A 23,775-nucleotide genomic window follows, 5' to 3' on the forward strand; every position below is an offset into this window, starting at 1 on the left:
TTCTGTAGCAGCCTCTGCCTGGTGCGCCGGATCCCCTGGTGCCCTGCGAGAGGGATGTCATGGGCCAGGTACAGTAGCTTGTGGCGAAACTTCTGGGGAACCACCAGCTGCCTCCTGATCCCCCACGACTCCACTTCCCCTGGGGGAGCCCACTCTCAGTACAGGAACCCCTTCTCCCACAGGAACCTCTCCTTGCATCCTCTCCTCATGGTCTGTACCACACTGAGGTCAGCCAGGCCCCTTAGCTTCCGCAGGGAGGGGTCCTTCTGCAACTCGGCCTGGAACTCGGCGGCTGGGGAAGGGATGGGGACCTGCTCCCTCTCGTCGGCTGGGTCGGAAGCCCCAGCCACCCCGAGGCCTGTCCTGGGGTGTTCCCTCCCCACCTGGGAAGGGTTCGGTGCCTCCGGTGTGACATCCTTCCCAAGGTCAGGGCGTAGTGCCCCTCGCCGGCTCTGGCTACGGGTCACGACTAAGGCGGTCTGGGGGCTGCTTGGCCAGTCCTCTAGGTCCCCCCCCATCAACACCTCAGTGGGCAAATGGTGGTGCACTCCCACGTCCTTGGGGCCCTCCTTGGCCCCCCATTTCAGGTGTACCCTCGCTACGGGAACCTTGAATGGGGTCCCGCCCACCCCGGTCAGGGTCAGGAAGGTGTTGGGCACCACCCGATCTGGGGCCACCACCTCGGGCCGGGCCAGTGTCACCTCTGCGCCCATGTCCCAGTATCCATAAACTTTCTTCCCATCCACCTCCAGGGGAACAAGGCACTCGCTCCGCAGGGACAGCCCCGCGCCAACCCTGTAAACGGAGAACTTTGAATCCGGAGCATCTGGCCCCCTAGAGAAGCTGGCCGGGGGCCCTTCTCTCTCTTGAGCAGTTGATAAGCTGCCAGCCCCTCTTGCGTGAGAAGCCTGCCCCTCGTCCGTCTGGGCCTCTACCAAGTTAACCCGGTGCGGGTTCGGTCTGCTCAGTCTGTCTTTGAGCTTGGGGCACTGGGCCCGAACGTGGCCTCTTCGGCCGCAGTAATAGCAGCTCATGTCCCGTGGGTCCCCTCGAGCCGGTCGGTTGTCCCTGATGCTGGGCATTCCCCGTGGGAGGGGATTCCCCATATTCCCCCTTTGGGAGGTCCCAGGGTGACTCTCTCTCTGCATCGCGGCGGGCCTGTTCCTTTGGGGCTCCTCCCTGCCACCCCCTGACCGGCTCTTTACAAACTCATCGGCCAGCTGCCCTGCGTGTCGCGGGTTCTCTGGCTTTCTGTCCACCAACCACAGCCTCAGGTCGGATGGGCACCGCTCATACAGTTGCTCCAGCACCAGCAGTTTGACCAGGTCCTCCTTCGTCTGGGCCCCACCAGCCCACTTGCTGGCGTATCCTTCCATGCGGACGGCTAGTTGCAGATATGAGATCTCAGGGGTTTTATCCTGACTCCAGAACCTTTCCCGGTACATCTCAGGAGTCAGCCCAAACTCACGTAGCAGGGCCTTTTTGAATAGTTCGTAGTCCCCTTTCTCTGCCTCTTCCAGTTGGCGGTACAATGCCACGGCTTTGGGGTCCAGTAAGGGGGTAAGGACCCGGAGTCTGTCCGCGGGATCAACCCGGTGCAGCTTGCAGGCCATCTCAAAGGCCTCCAGGAAGTCATCCATGTCCTCCCCCTCCTTGTGTGGGGCCATGATGCACTTATCAAAGCTCCGTGCAGTCCTGGGTCCTCCCTCACTCACCGCAGCCGGGGGTTCGCTGCCCCTCAGTCTCGCCAGTTCTAGTTCAAGCTGACGCTGTCTCTCTTCATGCTGTCTCTGTCTCTCTTTCTCCTCCCGTTCATGCTGTCTCTGTTGTTCACGATCCTCCAGCTCTCTCAGTTTTAGCTCTTTCTCCCATTCCAGCCAATTCCGCTCCCCGGATGCCGAACGTCACCGGGAGGATCCTCTGCTGGCCGGCGAGCTTCGCCGGGAGGGTCCCCTGCTGGCCGGGGGGGTCACGGCGCCTTCGGTATTTGCTGGGCTCCTCCCCACCCTTCCCCTAGGCATAGGAAGGAGGGGTCTCGGGAAGCCCTCAGCAGCCGGCTGACCACTCCCAGCTGGGACAGACACTGGTGCCTGCGCTGCATTTGCCAGGCTGCTTCCCTGAGACACAGGGATCAGTTCATTCGCGTGATCTTCCGCCTCCAGCCGGGCAATGAGCTGTTCTTTGGTGAGCCTCCCAATGCACAGCCCCCTCTGCTTGCACAGCTCCACCAGGTCGCTCTTAAGCCGCTTGGCATACATCTTCCTGCTGGCCACTCACCGGCCTGTGTGCTCACAGCTCCCCACAGTTCCCAGGGGGTCCCCTAGTGTGCCAGCCCTTCTCGAGGTCACCACCTCTCTGCCAGGGTCGAGCTGCAGACTCCTCCGCCCCTGGGACCACTCGCTGCGATCCCCCCGGGGGACCCTGTTACTGCAAAAGTCCTTCTCGCTGGTCACACACTCCCAGGGGTAATAACCATCTCTCTCTCACTCTTCAGCACGCCTGGTCCCCGTCAATCCCCCTTCATTTTACTGCTCCCCAGTCACTTACTGCAGGAAGCACCGTCCACGGGGTGCAGTAGATCCCAACCCTGCCACCAGTTGTTGCGGAGTGTGGGGGAGTCAGGGCCCTGCACCCCTCTTCCCGAGATTCACTGCGACTCTCAACCAGCCAGTAAAGCAGAAGGTTTATTTAAGGACAGGAACACAGTCTCAAGCAGAGCGTGTAGGTACGACCAGACCCCCTCAATTAGGTCCCTCTGGGAGGTTCAGGGAGCTTAGACCCCAGCTTGGGGTTCCCTGCGTTGCACCACCCAGCTCAAACCGAAACTAAACTCCCAACTACTCCCGCTGCTCCTCTCCTTTGTTCAGTCTCCCGGGCAGAAGGTGTTAATTCTCCCCCTTCCTGGCTCAGGTTACAGCTCAGGTAGCTTCCTTCAAGGGAAGTCCCCCCTCCTCACTGCAATCCCCCTGCAACATTCCCAGGTCAAATCTGCCCTGCTCCCTGCTCCATCACAGACCCCAGTCCGGTTCCTCCCTAGAGGAGCTGCGGAGACTGGAGCTGCAGCTGGAAGCGAAGGAGCTGGAGGAGCGGAGGCTGGTGGACAGAGAGAGAGAACGAGTGGACCGTGTAGAACAGCAGAAGTACGACTTGGAGATGGACGAGAGACGGGCCAAGAGGGCCTGCCGCGGGGTAAGTGGGGAAGGGCCCCGAGACACCAGTGGTGTGGGGAATCTGGACACCAAACTGCTGCCCCAGTTCGAGGCCGGGGGGACATCGATGCCGACCTCACAGCCTTTGAGAAGGCTTGTGATCTGAACCAGATTGACCCCGCAGACAGGCTTCGCTGTCTGACCCCCCGGCTGGGTCCCAAAGCCATGCAGGCGTTCAGCCAAATGGATGGTGTTGAGACGGGGGACTATGACCTGTTCAAACAGGCTTTGCTGCTGAAGTTTGAACTGATCCCCGAGGCGTACAGGAAACGATTCCGGGGTGTGCGCAAGGCCCCAGGTGTCTCTTACAAGGAGGTCACCAACTTGGTGGGGGAATATTTCCGCAAGTGGGGGAAGGGCGCAGGGGCCATACTGCAGAGGACGTGTATAACCTGGTGGGGTTGGAGCAGCTGTAGGACATCTGCCCCCCAGACCTTAAGATGTGGCTAGTGGACCGGAAGCCCAAAGATCTGTGCCGTGCAGGGGCGCTGGCAGATGAGTTTGTGGACAGTAGATCGGGGACAGGGGGGAGACCCACATCAGGGACTTGAGGGACATGAGGTGTAATTACTGTGGCCAAAAGGGGCACAAGGTGGCACAGTGCCTGAAGATGAAGGAAATGACGGCCAAGCAGAACCCGCGGGGTGTTAACTGGGTGGAAGCCCAACGAGAGGGGGCACCGCCGGGCCCAGGGGCTGCAGTCGAGAGGGCTGTGCCAGGGGGAGGGGACCACGAGGCCAGGCCATCAGGGGAAGGCGAGGCCCCAGGTCCAGGGCAGCCGTACCCAATCTGCCGGGTGAGCGTGGGACAGGCCCCGCGGGACAATCGCCACATCATCCCCATTGAGATGGGGGGGAAGACGTGTCCAGGGGTTCTGGGACACAGGTGCAGAGGTGACGCTGGTGCGGTCCGAGGTGGTGGACCCAGACCAGCTAGTGCCCGATGCCTACCTGACCCTGAGGGGAGTGTTTTGGCCCCCCGTCAAGGTGCCTGTAGCAAGGATACACCTGAAATGGGGGGCTAAGGAGGGACCCAAAGAGGTTGGGGTGCACGACCACCTGCCTACCGCGGTGCTAATGGGTAATGACTTGGAGAACTGGCCGGAGGACACTCATAGCGCCCTGGTCCTTACCCGGAGCCAGAGCCAGCGAGGGGCGCGGGACCTCCCGAGGGGGGGCTAAAGCGCCGAGGGTAGGGCTCGACAGGGCTGGGCCGGAGCCTCCGTCCCAGGGTGGGGAAACTGAGGCGCCACCAGCCAGGGCTGCATCCTCAGACCCATCAGCTGAATTCCAAACGGAGCTGCAGGTGGGTCCCTCCCTGGAGGAACTGAGGGCCCTGGCTGGCCACGACAGTGCAGGATCCCAGGGGGAGGACAGCCGGGAGCGATTCCTGTGGGAGAGGGGATTCCTGTACCAGGAATGGACTGGTTCAGGGCGAAAAGACGGTTACTCACCGTTGTAACTGTTGTTCTTCGAGATGTGTTGCTCATATCCATTCCATTAGGTGTGCGCGCGCCGCGTGCACGATCGTCGGAAGATTTTCTACCCTAGCAACACCGGCGGGTCGGCTGTGGAGCCCCCTAGAGTGGTGCCTTCATGGCGCTGAATATATACCCCAGCCGACCCGGCGCCCCCTCAGTTCCTTCTTGCCGGCTACTCCGACAGTGGGGACGGGGGGCGGGTTTGGAATGGATATGAGCAACACATCTCGAAGAACAACAGTTACAACGGTGAGTAACCGTCTTTTCTTCTTCGAGTGCTTGCTCATATCCATTCCATTAGGTGACTCCCAAGCCCAACTTAGGTGGTGGGGTCGGAGTGAGACATTGCTGTGTGCAAAACCGCTGATCCGAAAGCAGCATCGTCCCTGGACTGCTGCACTAGTGCATAGTGAGCTGTAAACGTGTGGACTGATGACCAAACCGCCGCTCTACAAATGTCCTGGATCGGAACATGTGCCAGGAAAGCAGTCGAGGAAGCTTGGGCCCTCGTGGAGTGAGCGGTGAGGTGCGGTGCTGGGACACCTGCCAGGTCATAGCAAGTCCGGATGCAAGACGTAATCCAGGAGGATAAGCGTTGTGAGGAGACCGGTGAGCCTTTCATTCGGTCGGCCACTGCAACGAAGAGTTGTGTCGTCTTTCTAAAGTGCCTTGTGCGGTCAATATAGAAGGCCAGGGCCCTGCGTACGTCCAGAGAATGCAAACGTTGATCCTGGCGAGTAGCATGTGGTTTAGGATGAAAGACCGGGAGAAATATATCCTGATTGATGTGAAATGGAGAAACCACCTTAGGGAGAAAGGCAGGATGTGGACGAAGCTGCACTTTATCCTTATGGAAAACCGTATAAGGGGGCTCGGATGTAAGCGCTCTGAGTTCAGAAACGCGCCTTGCTGAGGTGATGGCTACGAGGAAGGCTGTCTTCCAGGATAGGTACAAAAGTGAACAGGTGGCCAGTGGCTCGAATGGGGGACCTGTGAGCTTGGAGAGAACCAGGTTGAGGTCCCACGTCTGAACGGGCTGACGTTGTTGTGGGTACATCCGGTCTAAGCCCTTGAGGAATCTAACGACCATCGGGTTAGAGAATACCGAAGACGCGAGTTCCCCTGGGTGAAAGGCCAATATAGCGGCCAGGTGAACTCTAATTGAAGATATCGCCAACCCCTGCTGTTTTAGGGAGAGGAGATATTCCAAAATGAGAGGAATGGGTGCCTGCAACGGGGACGTGGCTCGTTGTTCGCACCAACAGGAGAACCGCTTCCACTTGGCCAGGTACGTGGTGCGTGTTGAGGGCTTCCTACTGCTCAGCAGAATCTGTTGGACAGAGTGCGAGCATTGCTGCTCTGCCTGGGTGAACCATGGAGCAGCCACGCCGTGAGGTGGAGTGATTGCAGGTCGGGGTGACGCAGCCGGCCGTGGTCTTGAGAGATGAGATCCGGACATAATGGAAGCGGGATCGGAGTCTGAACCGAGAGTTCCAACAGTGTGGTGTACCAATGTTGTCTCGGCCACGCTGGAGCGACCAGAATTACCTGTGCCTGGTCTCTGCGCAATTTGAGCAGTACCTTGTGGACCAGAGGAAACGGAGGGAAGGCATAAAACAGGTGGTCTTTCCAGGGAAGGAGAAACGCATCCGAGAGGGAGCCCGGAGCTCGACCTTGCAGGGAGCAGAACACGTGGCACTTCCTGTTGTCTCGAGAAGCAAACAGGTCTATCTGGGGAAACCCCCACTTCTGGAAGACGGAATGTATGATGTCCGGACGGATAGACCACTCGTGCGTCTGGAAGGACCTGCTGAGTCGGTCCGCTAGAGTGTTCTGGACTCCAGGAAGGAACGATGCCGTGAGGTGGATTGAGTGGGCGATGCAGAAGTCCCACAGGCGAATGGCCTCTTGGCATAGAATTGACGAACGTGCTCCTCCTTGCTTGTTGATGTAAAACATGGCCGTGGTGTTGTCGATGAGAACTAACACACAGCGGCCACGTAGGAGATTGAGAAATGCCTGGCACGCCAGGCGCACCGCCATCAGTTCCCGAACATTGATGTGCAGGGCTAACTGGGGTGCAGTCCACAGGCCCTGGGTATGGTGTTCGTTGAGATGGGCGCCCCAACCCAGAGATGAAGCGTCTGTAACCAGGTGCAGAGAGGGTTGTGGGGCGTGAAATGGCATCCCCTCGCAGACCACATTGTGATCTAGCCACCAGGTGAGGGAGGTCAGGACCGAGTTCGGGACCGTGACCACCATGTTCAGGCTGTCCCGATGTGGGCGGTATATTGACGACACCCAGGTCTGGAGTGGGCGAAGCCGAAGTCTGGCATGCCTGGTTACGTACGTGCAGGAAGCCATGTGACCCAGCAGGGTAAGGCACGACCTCACCGTGGTAGTTGGGAAGGCCTGTAGCCCTTGAATGAGGCTCGTGATGGTGCCAAAGCGGTTGTCTGGCAGGATGGCTTGTGCACGTCTGGAGTCTAGAACTGCGCCGATGAAATCTATTCTCTGGGTAGGTTCTAGAGTGGATTTGTCCTTGTTGAGTAGGATGCCCAACTCGTTGAATGTGTGCACTATTATGTGGACGTGAGCTCGAACTTGCTCTTTGGTGCGACCGCGTACCAGCCAGTCATCTAGGTACGGGAACACCTGTATCCCTTGCCGACGAAGGTACGCTGCCACGACAGCCATACATTTCGTGAACACTCTTGGGGCCGAGGATAGGCCGAAGGGAAGGACTGCAAATTGGTAGTGCACCGTGCTTACCACGAATCGCAGGAAGCGTCTGTGAGGTGGGTAAATTGCGATGTGAAAGTATGCGTCTTTCATGTCGAGGGCGGCGAACCAGTCTCCAGGATCGAGGGAAGGGATAATGGCCCCCAAAGAGACCATGCGGAACTTCAACTTTACTACGAATTTGTTGAGTCCGCGCAAGTCCAAGATGGGTCGCAGACCTCCTTTGGACTTGGGAATGAGGAAGTACCGGGAATAAAATCCCCTGCCCCTTAACTCTACTGGAACCTCCTCTATGGCCCCCATAGCAAGGAGCGTAGAAACTTCCTGTATAAGAAGTTGCTCGTGAGAAGGGTCCCTGAAGAGGGACGGGGAAGGGGGGTGGGAGGGGGGGATAGAAGAAAACTGGATAGCGTATCCCCTGTCCACCGTGCGAAGGACCCAACGGTCCGAAGTTATAAGGGACCAAGCACGGTGGAAATGGGAAAGGTGATCCCGAAAGGAGGGGGCTGGATCCTGGGGGATGACTGGGGCGCCGTCCTCGACCGCACCTTCAAAAGTTCTGCCTGGGGCCTGAAGGTGGTCTAGGTGGCCCCTGGTTCTGACCGGGTTGAGGGCCGGTCCACCTTCTTCTACCACCTCGCCCTCGCCTCCGGGCCGAGTCCTGTCTCTGACGAGGTGGGGGGGGGGGGTAGAAGCGCTGAGGCTGCGGCCTAAATGGCCTGCGCTGAGGGCCCGCAACATGCATCCCCAGGGAGCGCATGATTGTTCTCGAGTCCTTGAGGCTCTGCAGACGAGAGTCCGTCTTGTCCGAGAACAATCCATGTCCCTCAAAGGGCAGATCCTGTAGGGTTTGCTGCAGCTCCGGAGGCAAACCCGAAACCTGAAGCCAGGAGATCCTCCGCATAGCGATACCCGAAGCCAGGGTCCTCGCAGCCGAGTCCGCTATGTCCAAGGAGGCCTGCAAGGAGGTCCGAGCCACCTTCTTACCCTCCTCTATCAAGGCCCCAAACTCCTCCCTGGAGTCTTGGGGAACCAATTCCTTGAACTTCCCCATAGAGTTCCAGGAATTAAAGTTATAGCGGCTCAGGAGCGCCTGCTGGTTAGCCGCTCTAAGTTGCAGCCCTCCGGCTGAATAAACTTTACGGCCAAACAAATCGAGGCGCTTAGCCTCCTTCGATTTGGGCGCTGCAGCCTGCTGACCGTGGCGCTCCCTTGCATTCACTGATGCCACCACCAGTGAACACGGTTGGGGATGGGTATACAAGTACTCATAGTCCTTTGAGGGGACAAAGTACTTTCTTTCCACCCCTCTGGCTGTGGGTGGGATAGAGGCAGGAGTTTGCCATATCGTAGTGGCATTAGCCTGGATCGTGCGGATCAGGGGTAACGCCACTCTGGATGGGGCATCCGCAGAGAGGATGTTCACAATGGGGTCCTGCACCTCCACAATCTCCTCTGCCTGAAGGTCCATATTACGTGCCACCCTACGTAATAGGTCCTGGTGTGCCCGGAGATCAATCGGGGGTGGACCCGTGCTCGTTGTGCCCGCCACTGCCTCATCTGGGGAAGATGAGGAAGATGCCTCAGGTGGCAAGGGATCCAAGGGCGGGGCCTGGTCCAATGAGCCTTGGAGCGGAGCATCACCTGCCTCTGGGTCCAGGACGTCAGGTGCGGGCACGGAGGCCTCCATGCCCCCTGGAGGAGGGCGAGAGATGGTGGACTCTGGGGCCCTTCGCTCAGAGTGCACCGAGCGAGAGGCTGATGGTGGTGGAGCCCCTTGAGCTTGGTGGTACGCCCACGGGGTCCAAAACGACCAGTGTGAAGGTCCCTGAGCGGGATCCTCCGCTACCTCCTGCCAGTGGCCCATGTCCGGATCATCGGCCTGTCCCTGAGGGGGGTATGCCGATCTCGATGCCCCATCGGAGGATCGGGACACTGATCTGGATGGCCATGGCGGTGCCGACCGCGCCGAGACGAGCTCCGGAAGGTACGGTGCCGTACGGTGCCGGCCCAGAGATGAACGGTCCCTGTGCGGTGCCGGTGAACGGTGCTGAGAACGGGATCGGTGCCGATGACTACGTCGGTGCCGAGAGTCAGACCTGGACCTGGAATGTGATCTTGAGTAGGCCCGGTGCCGGGAGCGGCCTCTCGACGTCGAGCGTCGATCGTAGCGGTGCCGAGAACTACGTCTCGATGTCGATCGGTACCGACGATCATAGCGGTGCCGAGACGTAGAGCGGTGCCGCGACGAAGATCTTGGCCGCGAGTACGACCGGTGCCGAGGTGATATTCGGCGCCGGGACTGCGAGCGGCGTGGGGACCTGCTTCGGGACCTGGACCGGTGCCGTGGTTCCAGCCCTTGCGATGGAGGGCGCATCAAGGCAGGTTTCCCTCTAGACTGGACCGGACGAGTCAACGGTGCCGTCGGTGCCGGTGGTTGAGGCGGTGCCGGCTCCGTGAGAGCTATTAAGTCTCTCGCCGCCGCGAAGGTCTCTGGAGTCGACGGGAGGCACTGTATCACCGCCGGTCTCGGTGGAGACGCTATCTGCACCGGACTCAACGGCCTCGGAGCCGGAGTCGACGGTGCTGGAGTCACCTGTTTTCGGTGCTCCACAGGCGGACGCGGCTCTACCCCCGGCACTGGGGGAGCCGGCGTCTTCGGCACGGAGGTCCCCGTCTTATGGGCTTTTTTATGCCCGGGGGATAATGACCGGCGCCGAGGCACTTGTTGTGCTTGCGGTGCCGACGAGGTCCGGTGCCGGGGAGGCTTGTCCGACGCCACTCGCGTGGTCGGCAAGGCCGGTGCCGCTGGGGCACTGCGCACCGAGGTGCTAGGTGCCGGGGCCTGACTCGTTGATGGAGCGTCCGGACTAAGTGCCGCCTCCATCAGGAGTTGCCGGAGCCGAAAGTCCCGCTCTTTCTTGGTCCTTGGTCTGAAGGCCTTACAGATCTTGCACTTATCTGTTTGGTGGGACTCTCCCAGGCACTTCAGACAGGAGTCGTGCGGGTCGCTCGTGGGCATAGGCTTAGCGCAGGAGGCGCACTGCTTGAAGCCGGGAGCGTTGGGCATGAGCCCGGCCCCGCGGCCGGGGGAGAAAGGGGGAGACGACCCCCTTAATCCCCTGAACTACTATAACAACCGAACAATTTTTTTTTTTTTTTTTTTAAAAACTATTTAACTATTTAACTATAAACTAGAACTATAACTATAACTGTGAATAACTAACTAAGCTAGGGAGAGTGGAGAACAGCTACGCCGCGCTCCACAGTTCCAACGACCGTCAGGGGCGGTAAGAAGGAACTGAGGGGGCGCCGGGTCGGCTGGGGTATATATTCAGCACCATGAAGGCGCCACTCTAGGGGGCTCCACAGCCGACCCGCCGGTGTTGCTAGGGTAGAAAATTCTCCGACGATCGTGCACGCGGCGCGCACACACCTAATGGAATGGATATGAGCAAGCACTCGAAGAAGAACTGAATCTTGCCAGAGGGTGGGGAAGGCCCGGGATCCGCTGAGACCTTTGCCCATCATAGAGGAGCCTTTCCAGAAGGTGGCCGTGGACAGAGTGGGGCCCCTCAGCAGGGTGACCTGGTCAGGGAAGAAATACATCCTGGTGGTGGTAGATTTTGCTACGCGCTACCCTGAGGCGGTGGCCTTGTCCTCCATCGAGGCAGACACCGTGGCAGACGCGCTGCTGACCATCTTCAGGACCTGGAGAGAGAGGTCGGGGACATACTGGCTTTAGGGGTGTGACGAACTGGGCCTGTTCTTGCTGCGGTGTGGGAATGCTGACAGGGGAGTGTGGCTGGATAGTCTGCATCGGAGGATGGGAGACTGCCCGAAGGAGAATACCTGAGCTTGTAACATGAGAACCCAGGAAGGGGTTGGAGGCCAGGTGACACCTTGGCCCGGGAACTGAACAAAGGCTGTGGGAGGGGTCGCTGAAGGCAGAGTGCTGGAAGCGGGCTGGAGAGATGGCTGGGAGGCAGAGATGGCTCTGACCCCCCTCCCCCCAAAGGGGGGTGGGCTGGGATGCCCTGGGACCCCAAGCTGGACCTAACTGAGGGGGGCCCTGTTGTCTGTGCCTGCAAGACCTGTCTTGGACTGTATTCCTGTCATCCAAATAAACCTTCTGCTTTACTGGCTGGCTGAGAGTCATGGTGAATCGCAGGAAGCCGGGGGTGCAGGGCCCTGAGTTCCCCAATACTCCGTGACAACTGGTGGCAGCGGCGGGATCTACTGCACCCCGTGGACGGCGCTTCCTGCAGTAAGTGACTGGGGAGCAGTAAAACGAAGGGGGATTGACAGGGACCAGGTGTGCTGAAGAGTGAGAGAGAGACGGTTATTATCCCTGGGAGTGTGTGACCAGCGAGAAGGACTTTTGCAGTAACAGGGTCCCCCGGGGGGATCGCAGCGAGTGGTCCCAGGGGCGGAGGAGTCTGCAGCTCGACCCTGGCAGAGAGGCGGTGACCTCGAGAAGGGCTGGCACACTAGGGGTCCCCCTGGGAACTGTGGGGAGCTGTGAGCACACAGGCCGGTGAGTGGCCAGCAGGAAGATGTATGCCAAGCGGCTTAAGAGCGACCTGGTGGAGCTGTGCAAGCAGAGGCGGCTGTGCATTGGGAGGCTCACCAAAGAACAGCTCATTGCCCGGCTGGAGGCGGAAGATCGCGCGAACGAACTGATCCCTGTGTCTCAGGGAAGCAGCCTGGCAAATGCAGCGCAGGCACCAGTGTCTGTCCCAGCGGGGAGTGGTCAGCCGGCTGCTGAGGGCTTCCCGAGACCCCTCCTTCCTATGCCTAGGGGAAGGGTGGGGAGGAGCCCAGCAAATACCGAGGGCGCCGTGACCCCCCCGGCCAGCAGGGGGTCCCCCCGGCGAAGCTCGCCGGCCAGCAGAGGATCCTCCCGGCAACGTTCGGCATCCGTGGAGCGGAATTGGCTGGAATGGGAGAAAGAGCTAAAACTGAGAGAGCTGGAGGATCGTGAACGACAGAGACAGCATGAAGAGAGACAGCGTCAGCATGAACGGGAGGAGAAAGAGAAACGGAGACAGCGTGAAGAGAGACAGAGACAGCATGAACGGGAGGAGAATGAGAGACAGCGTCAGCATGAACTGGAACTGGCGAGATTGAAGGGCAGCGAACCCCTGGCTGTGGTGAGTGAGGGGGGACCCAGGACTGCACGGAGCTTTGATAAGTGCATCATGGCCCCATACAAGGAGGGGGAGGACATGGATGACTTCCTGGAGGCCTTTGAGACGGCCTGCGAGCTGCATCGGGTTGATCCCGCGGACAGACTCCGGGTCCTTACCCCCTTACTGGACCCCAAAGCCGTGGCATTGTACCACCAACTGGAAGAGGCAGAGAAAGGGGACTACGAACTATTCAAAAAGGCCCTGCTACGTGAGTTTGGGCTGACTCCTGAGATGTACCGGGAAAGGTTCTGGAGTCAGGATAAAACCCCTGAGATCTCATATCTGCAACTAGCCGTCCGCATGGAAGGATACGCCAGCAAGTGGGCTGATGGGGCCCAGACGAAGGAGGACCTGGTCAAACTGCTGGTGCTGGAGCAACTGTATGAGCGGTGCCCATCCGACCTGAGGCTGTGGTTGGTGGACAGAAAGCCAGAGAACCCGCGACATGCAGGCCGGCTGGCCGATGAGTTTGTAAAGAGCCGGTCAGGAGATAAAAGGGAAGAGTCCCAAAGGAACAGTCCCACCACAACGCAGAGAGAGAGTCACCATGGGACCTCCCCGTGGGAAAATACAGAACAACCCCATCAGAGGGAAACATCCGGCGTCAGGACCATCCGACCCACTCAAGGGGACACATGGGACATGGGCTGCTACCACTGTGGCCAAAAAGGCCACATACGGGCCCAGTGCCCCAAGCTCAGGGACAGACTGAGCAGACCGAACCCACAGAGGGTTGACTGGGTAGAGACCCAGCCCGGCGAGAGGCAGCATTCCCAGGAAAGGGGGGCTGGCAGAGTACCACCTGCTAAGGAGGGAGGAGAGCTCCAGGCCAGCTCCTCTAGGGGGCTGGATGCTCCAGACTCAGGGTTTTTGGTTTATATGGTAGGCGCGGGGCTGTCCCTCCGGAGAGAGTACCTTGTTCCCCTGGAGGTGGATGGGAGGAAGGTCAATGGATACTGGGATACGGGCGCAGAGGTGACGCTGGCCCGGCCCGAGGTGGTGGCCCCAGATCAGGTGGTGCCCAACACCTACCTGACCCTGACGGGGGTGGGCGGAACACCAGTCAAAGTGCCCGTGGCAAGGGTACACCTGAAGTGGGGGGCCAAGGAGGGCCCCAAGGATGTGGGGGTACACCCGTATTTGCCCACTGAGGTATTGATGGGGGGGGACCTGGAGAACTGGCCAAGCAACCCCCAAAAGGCACTGGTTGTGACCCGCAGTCAGAGCCGGCGAGGGGCACTGCGCCCTGGCCTTGGGGGGGGTGCCTTGCCTGAGGCGCAGGACCCTAACCTGGTGGGGAGGGAACGCCCAGGGACACGGCTCAGGGAGGCTGCAGCTTCAGACCCAGCCGGCGAGAGAGAGCAGGTGGCCATCCCTGTCCCAGCTGCTGAGTTCCAGGCCGAGTTACAGAGAGATCCCTCCTTGCGGAAGATAAGGGACCTAGCCGACCTCAATGCGGTACAGACCATGGGACGAGGTGGCCGGAAAAGGTTCCTGTGGGAGAAGGGGTTCCTGTACCGAGAATGGGCTCCCCCAGGGGAAATGGAGTCAGGGGGGATCAGGAGGCAGCTGGTGGTACCCCAGAAGTATCGCCGCCAGCTGCTGTGCCGGGCCCATGACATTCCCCTCTCAGGGCACCAGGGAACCTGGCGTACCCAGCAGAGGCTGCTACGGAGCTTTTACTGGCCTGGGGTCTTTGTTACTGTCCGACAGTACTGCGGATCCTGTGACCCCTGTCAGAGGGGGAGGAAGGCCTGGGACAAGGGGAAAACAGCTTTAGGACCCTTGCCCAGCATAAAGGATCCTTTCCAGAGGGTGGCCAAGGTTAAAAGGGCGGCTCTGAACCAAGAGAGCCCAAAGCACAGACCTCCAGACTGGAGCGCTGGGAGAAGACCACAGCCCAGTTGGAACCCCAGAGGTATGGGGGTGGGAAAAGGGCACAGGCCGCATAAACCTTCCCACATGCGAACTGCGAGTGCCATCAAGCACCCCCGACCTAAGGGGGGGCGTGAAACTGGAGAGGCCTGGTGTAATTCTCACCAAGGAATGGGAGGGATGCGGGGGCATCCATGGGAACGGGGGTAGGTCCGAACTTCCCCAGGTCACTGGCTAAAGTGACCCTGCTCAGTTCGGTCTCGAAGGGGGGAGATGTGACGAACTGGGACTGTTCTTGCTGCGGTGTGTGAATGCTGACAGGGGAGTGTGGCTAGGATAGTCTGCATTGGAGGATGGGAGACTGACCAGAGAATACCTGAGCGTGTAACATGAGAACCCAGGAAGGGGTTGGAGGCCAGGTGACACCTTGGCCCGGGAACCTGAACAAAGGCTGTGGGAGGGGTCGCGGAAGGCAGAGTGCTGGAAGCGGGCTGGAGAGATGGCTGGGAGGCAGAGATGGCTCTGACCCCCCAAAGGGGGGTGGGCTGGGATGCCCTGGGACCCCAAGCTGGACCTAACTGAGGGGGGCCCTGTTGTCTGTGCCTGCAAGACCTGTCTTGGACTGTATTCCTGTCATCCAAATAAACCTTCTGCTTTACTGGCTGGCTGAGAGTCATGGTGAATCGCAGGAAGCCGGGGGTGCAGGGCCCTGAGTCCCCCAATACTCCGTGACAAGGGGTGATCCAGCCATCTTCCAGTCCCTGGGTCTCACCCATGGTGCTGGTCCCCAAGAAGGACGGGTTGATCCGGTTCTGTGTGGACTATCAGAAGCTCAATGCCATCACTGTGTCCAATGCCTACCCCAAGCCTAGGACCGATGAGATCCCAGACAAGTTGGGGGGTGCCCGGTACCTCACTACCATGGATCTTACCAAAGGCTACTGGCAGGTGCCTTTGGACCCGGAGGCCATGGCAAAGTCCACCTCCACCACCCCAATAGGGCTCTTCGAGTTCCTGGTCCTGCCTTTCGGTCTCAAGGGGCACCTGCCACCTTCCAGCGCCTGGTGCATCAGTTACTAAGGGGGATGGAGGGCTTCGCTCTGGCGTATATTGACGATATCTGTGTCTTTAGCTGGACCTGGGAGGAACATGTGTCCCAGGTGAGGAGGGTGCTGGGTCGCCTCCAGGATGCAGGACTGACCATAAAAGCTGAAAAGTGCAAGGTGGGGATGGCAGAGGTCTTATACCTGGGCCACAAGGTGGGGAGTGGCCACCTGAAGCCGGAGCCGGCCAAGGTGGAGGCAATCGAGGCCTGACCGCCCCCCAGACTAAGAAGCAGGTCCAGGCTTTCATTGGGATGGCAGGGTACTACCAGAGGTTTGTACCCCACTTTAGCTCCCTGGCAGCTCCCCTCACGGAGCCGTGTAGGAAGGGAAAGCCGGACAAGGTGGTCTGGACCGAGCAGTGCCAGAGGGCTCTCTGTGCGGTGAAGGGGGCACTTATCTAGGGCCTGGTGCTGGTAAACCCGGATTTTAACAAACCCTTCCTGGTGTTCACCGACGCCTCGGACACAGGGCTGGGGGCGGTGCTGATGCAAACGGATCTAAGGGGGAGAGACACCCCATTGTGTACCTGAGCGAGAAGCTGCTGCCCCGGGAGCAGCACTACGCGGCCATCGAGAAGCAATGCCGGGCCCTGGGGTGGGCCCTTAACAAACTGCAGCCGTATCTATGTGGGCGGCACCTCACCGTGTGCACCGACCATTCGCCCCGACGTGGCTGCACCCAATGAAAGGGGCTAATGCCAAGCTGCTGAGATGGGCCCTGCTCCACCAGGAGTATGACATGGAGGTGGGTCCATGTGAGGGGGAGGGCCAATGTTATAGCCGATGCTTTATCACAGGGCGGGGACCCTGAACTTCCCCAGGTCACTGGCTAAGTGACCCTGCTCCGTTCAGCCTCGAAGGGGGGAGAGATGTGAGGAAGTGGGGGGTTCTCTGGGTTTTGTCACTGATTTGCACGCCGAGGGGGTGGGACTCAGTGTCCCTGGTTTAACGAGGGGAGGGGAGAGGGAGTTCGGCCGACGGCCTGGAGAACGGAGACCCCAGCGACTGGTGACCCGGAGTCACAGCCGGCTCTGGCCAGTGGGGGGACAATGGGCTGCGGGGAGAGGACCCCGGTGACCGGACCAGCCGGTTCCAGCCCGAGGGGCCAGAAGACAGAAGAGGGGCCCAGGCGACCCTGTTTCCCTGGCTTGGGGCCGGGGGTATCAGATGCCCAGCTGGGGAGCAGGGGGGTCGGGGCTGGAGAGGGGGAGCAGGCAGAGCCCCCCTGGATGCAGGGGAGACTGGGATGTGCTGGGCTGAGGGGGGCCAGGCCTGAGGCCGGAGAGTTTCCTGTGCTGGGGTCAGACACTCGATAACCCTCCTGTGCGACGCTGGCTGAGAGTCCCTCCGGGCTAGAGAACGGGGGGGGGCATTATTCCCTCTGGGAGCGGGGAGATGGGGGGCCCCGAGCGAGGGGACTCCCTGGGGGGCCCACGGCAGAGACAGACGTGCTAAGGCTCAGAGGGGTGCGGCTCCAGGAGGTGGAGGGGCCTGACCCCCGGGACAGAGGGGACCCCGAGAAGGGCTGTCGCTCTGACAGGGGTTTGCCCCAGGGACCGCACGGGGCCAAGCGTGGGCACGATCTGTGAGTCCGTGACACTGCCCCGTCCATCCCCATGTGCCCCTGTGTACCCCCCTCTGTCCATCAGAGGAGTGGGGAGGGGGGGCAACGGCCCCCAATGTACCAGGCTCAATTTGGCCGGATACCCCCAAACCTGGGGGCTCCCCAGGACCCCAGTCCACCCCCCAGAGGGTGCAGGAGCCACGGGGAGCCCCCCAAAGGGATAGCGCAGCCCTAGGAGTGCTCCAACGGATGCCGAGAAATTGGTGGGGGGGGGATCCCTGCTGAGAGGTGGGGGGCAGAAATAGCAAAGAGATCGGGGGGGAGGAGTGGCCCCCCCGACACCGAGGGATGGATTTGGGGGGGGGGTCACCTGGGAGATACACCCGGATGCCTGGGTTCCAATGCCTGGGGCTGGGCTGAAAATCGATCCCTCCCCCCCCCCCCAAAGCCTTTATACCTCCCGGCACAAGGGTCCCCACTCAGGGCTGCCCCCCCACCCCGCAGGTCCCTCCCCCAGGTCCAAGGGGCCCCCGCCCCACTCACTGGGTCGGACCCGCAGCTCGATCGGCTCTTTCTGGATGATGGTGCGGGGGCCCAGGTAGTGGGCGTGGCAGATGTAGTCGGGGTGACTGTCCGAGCGCCGGACGTTGGCGAAGTACAAGTACCCGTCCTGCCCCATGCTGACCCGCTCGTCCTGCGCGATGTGCACAATGCCTGCCAGGCAGCGAGGGGTTAAACCGGAGCTCAACCTGCCCCCTGCTCCCCGCAGCCCTCGCCCCATTCCCCACCCCCTGAGCCCCCCTGCACCGGCCAGTCCCCACCCTGGGTCGGGGGGAGCCGGCGCCCCCCCAGCCCCACGCCCTGCCCCCCTGAACCAGCCAGTCCCCACCCTGGGTCGGGGGGAGCCGGCACCCCCCCAGCCCCACGCCCTGCCCCCCTGAACCAGCCAGTCCCCACCCTGGGTCGGGGGGAGCCGGCGCCCCCCCCAGCCCCACGCCCTGCCCCCCTGAGCCAGCCAGTCCCCACCCTGGGTCGGGGGGAGCCGGCGCCCCCCCCAGCCCCACGCCCTGCCCCCCTGAACCAGCCAGTCCCCACCCTGGGTCGGGGGGAGCCGGCGCCCCCCCAGCCCCACGCCCTGCCCCCCTGAGCCAGCCAGTCCCCACCCTGGGTCGGGGGGAGCTGGCGCCTCCCCCAGCCCCACTCCCTGTCCCCTGAGCCAGCCAGTCCCCGCTGTGGGGCTGGATGGGAGCCGGTGCCCCCAGAGGGGACAGGCCCAGGGCCCCACTCCTGGCAGCGGATACTCACGGCTGTTCAGCCAGTAGATTTTGGGGGGCACGGCACTGGCGGGGGGGTTGCAGGGCAGGACGACAGACTCCCCCTCCTCCACCTCCAATGGGGAAACCTTCTCCTTGGGCCACTGGGGGGTGCCTGCAGCAGGGAGGGGGGGTTCAATCAACAATGGGGGGGCAGGGCCAGGCTGGGGGGCTGCGGGTCGGGAGTGAGGGGCACCGGCAGGGCTGGGGGGGTGTGACGTTATTGACATAAACTGGGACCATATAGATCATTGTTGCAACCAAGGTCCTGTAGTGGCACCCAAATCTTGTATAAAGGGGGTCAAATGGGGTGTCTAGGACAAGGTTATGGTTTACTGGTTATGATTATGCTGTCTATATGTGTGTATCAGTTTTGTAGTTGAAGTTATGAATATTGGCTCTAGACTGTCTGTATGGCAAACTTGTGCTATGCTTCTGGGTGACATCCCAGACAAGCTGAGATTAGCTCTGCCTAGCCTGCTTGATGGCCCATTAAGGACCATCAGCTATACAATGGACCCATTGAGAGAAGGCAGATACGCCTTGTAACTCAGCAAAGTATGCAGGGACTGGCCCATGTGACTCCAGACTCCATTTTGCTGTAATTTTCCACAGTAAGAACAAAGAGGTGATCTTACACCTGGGAAAGACTATATAAGGCTGATGCCTCATCTCCATCTGGTCTTCAATCCTGCTTCTTACCTCTGGAGGAACTTTGCTACAAGCTGAAGCTTTGAACAAAGGACTGAGGACCCATCCCAGCTGGGGATGTTCCAGAGACTTGATTTGAACCTGCAGTTTATTCCATCGCGGCTGCAAGCCTGAACCAAGAACTTTGCCATTACTGTATGTAATTGATTCCATTTAACCAATTCTAACTCTCATCTCTATCTTTTTCCTTTTACGAATAAACCTTTAGATTTTAGATTCTAAAGGATTGGCAGCAGCGTGATTTGTGGGTAATACCTGATTTGTACATTGACCTGGGTCTGGGGCTTGGTCCTTTGGGATCAGGAGAACCTTTTTCTTTTACTGGGGTATTGGTTTTCATAACCATTTGTCCCCATAACGAGTGGCACTGGTGGGAGTACTGGGAAACTGGAGTGTCTAAGGAGATTGCTTGTGAGACTTGCAGTTAGCCAGGGGGTGAGACCGAAGTCCTCCTAGTCTGGCTGGTTTGGTGCCTTAGAGGTGGAAAAACCCCGGCCTTGGGCTGTAACTGCCCTATTTGAGCAATTTGTCCTGAGTTGGCACTCTCAGTTGGGTTCCGCCAGAACCGCATTGTCACAGGGGGGCAGGGCCAGGCTGGGGGGCTGCGGGTCGGGAGTGGGGGCGCCGGCAGAGCTGGGGGGGGCAGGGCCGGGCTGGCAGGGGCTGCGGGTCGGGAGTGAGGGGCACCGGCAGGGCTGGGGGGGGGCAGGGCCAGGCTGGGGGGCTGCGGGTCGGGAGTGAGGGGCACCGGCAGGGCTGGGGGGGGCAGGGCCAGGCTGGGGGGCTGCGGGTCGGGAGTGAGGGTCACCGGCAGGGCTGGGGGGGGCACGGCCAGGATGGGGGGCTGCGGGTCGGGAGTGGGGGCGCCAGCAGAGCTGGGGGGGGCAGGGCCGGGCTGGCAGGGGCTGCGGGTCGGGAGTGAGGGGCACCGGCATGGCTGGGGGGGGGCAGGGCCAGGCTGGGGGGCTGCGGGTCGGGAGTGAGGGGCACCGGCAGGGCTGGGGGGGGCAGGGCCAGGCTGGGGGGCTGCGGGTCGGGAGTGAGGGGCACCGGCAGGGCTGCGGGGGGCAGGGTGGATTCTCCACAGGGCGTCTCCACTTCCCCGGCCTTTGCTCCCTGGGGAGGCTTGGGGGGGGGGGGTCTCAGGCTACAGCCAAAGGTGGGGGAGGGGGTGGGGGAGGGGCTGATGGAGAGGAGCAATTACATCACCCTGACACCTCGCTGCCATGGAAATGGTTGCTGTGGAAACAGGAGCAATTGGCTGAGCTCTGGGGAGACCTGCAGGTAAAAGTGGTGGGGGGGAAGGGCTGGGTTCGGGGGGCTGCGGGTCGGGAGTGAGGGGCGCCGGATGCAGGGGGGGGAAGGGCTGGGTTCGGGGGGCTGCGGGTCGGGAGTGAGGGGCGCCGGATGCATGGGGGGGGGAAGGGCTGGGTTCGGGGGGCTGCGGGTCGGGAGTGAGGGGCGCCGGATGCATGGGGGGGGAAGGGCTGGGTTCGGGGGGCTGCGGGTCGGGAGTGAGGGGCGCCGGATGCGTGGGGGGGGAAGGGCTGGGTTCGGGGGGCTGCGGGTCGGGAGTGAGGGGCGCCGGATGCGTGGGGGGGGAAGGGCTGGGTTCGGGGGGCTGCGGGTCGGGAGTGAGGGGCGCCGGATGCAGGGGGGGGAAGGGCTGGGTTCGGGGGGCTGCGGGTCGGGAGTGAGGGGCGCCGGATGCATGGGGGGGGGAAGGGCTGGGTTCGGGGGGCTGCGGGTCGGGAGTGAGGGGCGCCGGACGCATGGGGGGGGAAGGGCTGGGTTTGGGGGGCTGCGGGTCGGGAGTGAGGGGCGCCGGATGCGTGGGGGGGGAAGGGCTGGGTTCGGGGGGCTGCGGGTCGGGAGTGAGGGGCGCCGGATGCATAGGGGGCGGGAAGGGCTGGGTTCGGGGGGCTGCGGGTCGGGAGTGAGGGGTGCCGGATGCAGGGGGGGGGAAGGGCTGGGTTCGGGGGGCTGCGGGTCAGGAGTGAGGGGCGCCGGACGCATGGGGGGGGGAAGGGCTGGGTTCGGGGGGCTGCGGGTCGGGAGTGAGGGGCGCCGGATGCATGGGGGGGGGAAGGGCTGGGTTCGGGGGGCTGCGGGTCGGGAGTGAGGGGTGCCGGATGCATGGGGGGGGAACTGCTGGGTTTGGGGGGCTGCGGGTCAGGAGTGAGGGGCGCCGGATGCATGGGAGGGGGAACGGCTGGGTTCGGGGGGCTGCGGGTCGGGAGTTAGGGGCGCTGCCTGCGGCGGTGGAGGGTCACTTACTCTCGGCGATGACGTGGATCTCCGGCCCCATGGCCGTGCCCAGGTCGTTGCTGGCGTAGCACCGATAGATGCCCTGGTGCCGCCCCGCATTGCTGTTGTTGACGTACAGGGTCCCCGAGCCCTCGACGACCGTCACCCCGGCCTCCCGGCGCGGGTCGAACCTGCGTCCGTCCTTCGTCCAGCGGAACCTGCGGGGGGAGGGGGAGGAGCTCGGGGCGGCACCGGGGGGTTGGGGGCCCTGGGGGGCGGGGAGGGGAGGGAGGCGGCGGGGGGGAAGAGAGGGGCCGTACTCACTCGAGGGGGGGTGTCCCGGTGGCCTCACACCGCAGCACAATGTCATCGCTGGGGAACACGACCAGCTTCTCCGCCGGCTGCTCCATCATCTCAGGGGGCTGCCGCACTGGGGGAGCGCGGGGGGGCTGTTACAGAGACTGAGAACCCAGCAACCTGCTCTGCCCCCCATCCCACCCCAAGCTTCCCCAGAGTCCCCCAATTCCCCCTCCCCTGAACTCTCCCAAACTTCCCCCTACACCCCCCCATTTCCCCTCCCCGCCACGGCCCCCCCAATCTCTCTCCTGATGGATCCGAAATGGCCCTGGGGGTTCTTGGGAAAAGGGGGTGAGTGTGCAAAGCCACAGCCTGAGTGTGCCCAGAACCCCCGGATACCCCGTTTCACCCCAGGACTCACGGTTGTGCATCTCGTCTGTGGCGCCGGGTAGCAGAGGGGAGAGACACAGAGAGACGTTAGCTGGCGTCCCACGTGGGGGCCCCTGGGAGTGGGACCGAGGGCTGTGTGGGTGTGAGCATGCAAGTAGTGCACTGTGCTTGTGCGGAAGTGTGCAAGGCAAGCTGGCCAGAGCATGTCCACGGTTGCAAGGCGGGATGTGCTGGGAGACGCGAGTGTGCACTGGAGGGTGTGCCAAAGTGTGCAAGAGAGCTGGGAGTGCTCAAGTGTGCCAGGTGAGCTGGCACAAGGCCTGGAGGGTGCTTGGTGAGGGTGAGCATGCACAAGAGTGAGCGGAGGGGGTGGGGAAGGGTGAGTGGGCGACCACACATGCGAAGGGCAGGTGGAGCTCGGCGCTCACGGGGAGCGAGGGGGGATTGTACATGAGCGGGTGTTACAGCGAGCAAGGCACAGAAAATGATTGTGCACTGCGGCATGAAGAACCGTGCAAAGTGTGCCAGAGTGAATGTGCAAAACCACCCCCGGATCAGATCCATGGATTCCTCCCCTGCAGAAACTCTCCCCAGCCATGGGTTTGGCACGGGCGGATACAGCCCAATGCAACACCTTGAGCCCAGTCCGCAGTGCAGACTGTAGCTTCAGCCCAATGCAACACCTGGAGCCCTGTCCGTGGTGCTGACTGTAGCTTCAGCCCAATGCAACACCCGGAGCCCTGTCCATGGTGCTGACTGTAGCTACAGCCCATTGCAACACCCAGAGCCCTGTCCGTGGTGCTGACTGTAGCTACACCCCCCAATGCAACACCCAGAGCCCTGTCCGTGAGGTGAACTGTACCTACAGCCCAATGCAACACCTTGAGCCCTGTCCGTGGTGCTGACTCGCTACAGCCCAATGCAACACCCTGAGCCCGGTCTGTGGTGCTGACTATAGCTGCAGCCCTTTGCAACACCCGGAGCCCAGTCCCTGGTGGTGCCTGTAGCTACAGCCCAATGCAACACCCGGGGCCCTGTCCATGGTGCTGACTAGCTACAGCCCATTGCAACACCCGGAGCCCAGTCCATGGTGCTGACTGTAGCTACAGCCCATTGCAACATCCGGAGCCCGGTCTGTGGTGCTGACTGTAGCTACAGCCCATTGCAACACCCGGAGCCCTGTCCCTGCTGCTGACTGTAGCTACAGCCCATTGCAACACCCGGAGCCCAGTCCGTGGTGCTGACTGTAGCTTCAGCCCAATGCAACACCTGGAGTCCTGTCCCTGGTGGTGCCTGTAGCTACATCCCAATGCAACACCCGGAGCCCTGTCCCTGGTGCTGACGAGCTACAGCCCATTGCAACACCCGGAGCCCTGTCCCTGGTGCTGACTAGCTACAGCCCATTGCAACACCTAGAGCCCTGTCCCTGCTGCTGACTGTAGCTACAGCCCAATGCAACACCCAGGGCCCTGTCCCTGGTGCTGACTGTAGCTACAGCCCAATGCAACACCCGGAGTCCTGTCCGTGGTGCTGACTGTAGCTTCAGCCCAATGCAACACCCGGGGCCATGTCGCTGGTGGTGCCTGTAGCTACAGCCCATTGCAACACCTGGAGCCCTGTCCCTGGTGGTGCCTGTAGCTACAGCCCAAT

At 61.5% G+C, this 23,775-nt stretch overlaps 1 protein-coding gene across 1 annotated transcript in view; it reads right to left on the reverse strand.

The window, feature by feature from the left end:
- L1CAM (L1 cell adhesion molecule) overlaps positions 1 to 23,775 on the reverse strand; it is a 49,928-nt gene that overhangs the window by 20,949 nt on the left and 5,204 nt on the right. The window contains 5 exon segments of the mRNA XM_054014910.1: positions 17,711 to 17,881; positions 18,473 to 18,595; positions 21,469 to 21,656; positions 21,763 to 21,868; positions 22,157 to 22,171. Of these exon segments, the coding sequence (XP_053870885.1) occupies positions 17,711 to 17,881; positions 18,473 to 18,595; positions 21,469 to 21,656; positions 21,763 to 21,868; positions 22,157 to 22,171 (603 nt within the window).

Source organism: Malaclemys terrapin (genome assembly GCF_027887155.1).
Source record: "Malaclemys terrapin pileata isolate rMalTer1 chromosome 20 unlocalized genomic scaffold, rMalTer1.hap1 SUPER_20_unloc_1, whole genome shotgun sequence".
NCBI lineage: Eukaryota > Metazoa > Chordata > Testudines > Emydidae > Malaclemys > Malaclemys terrapin.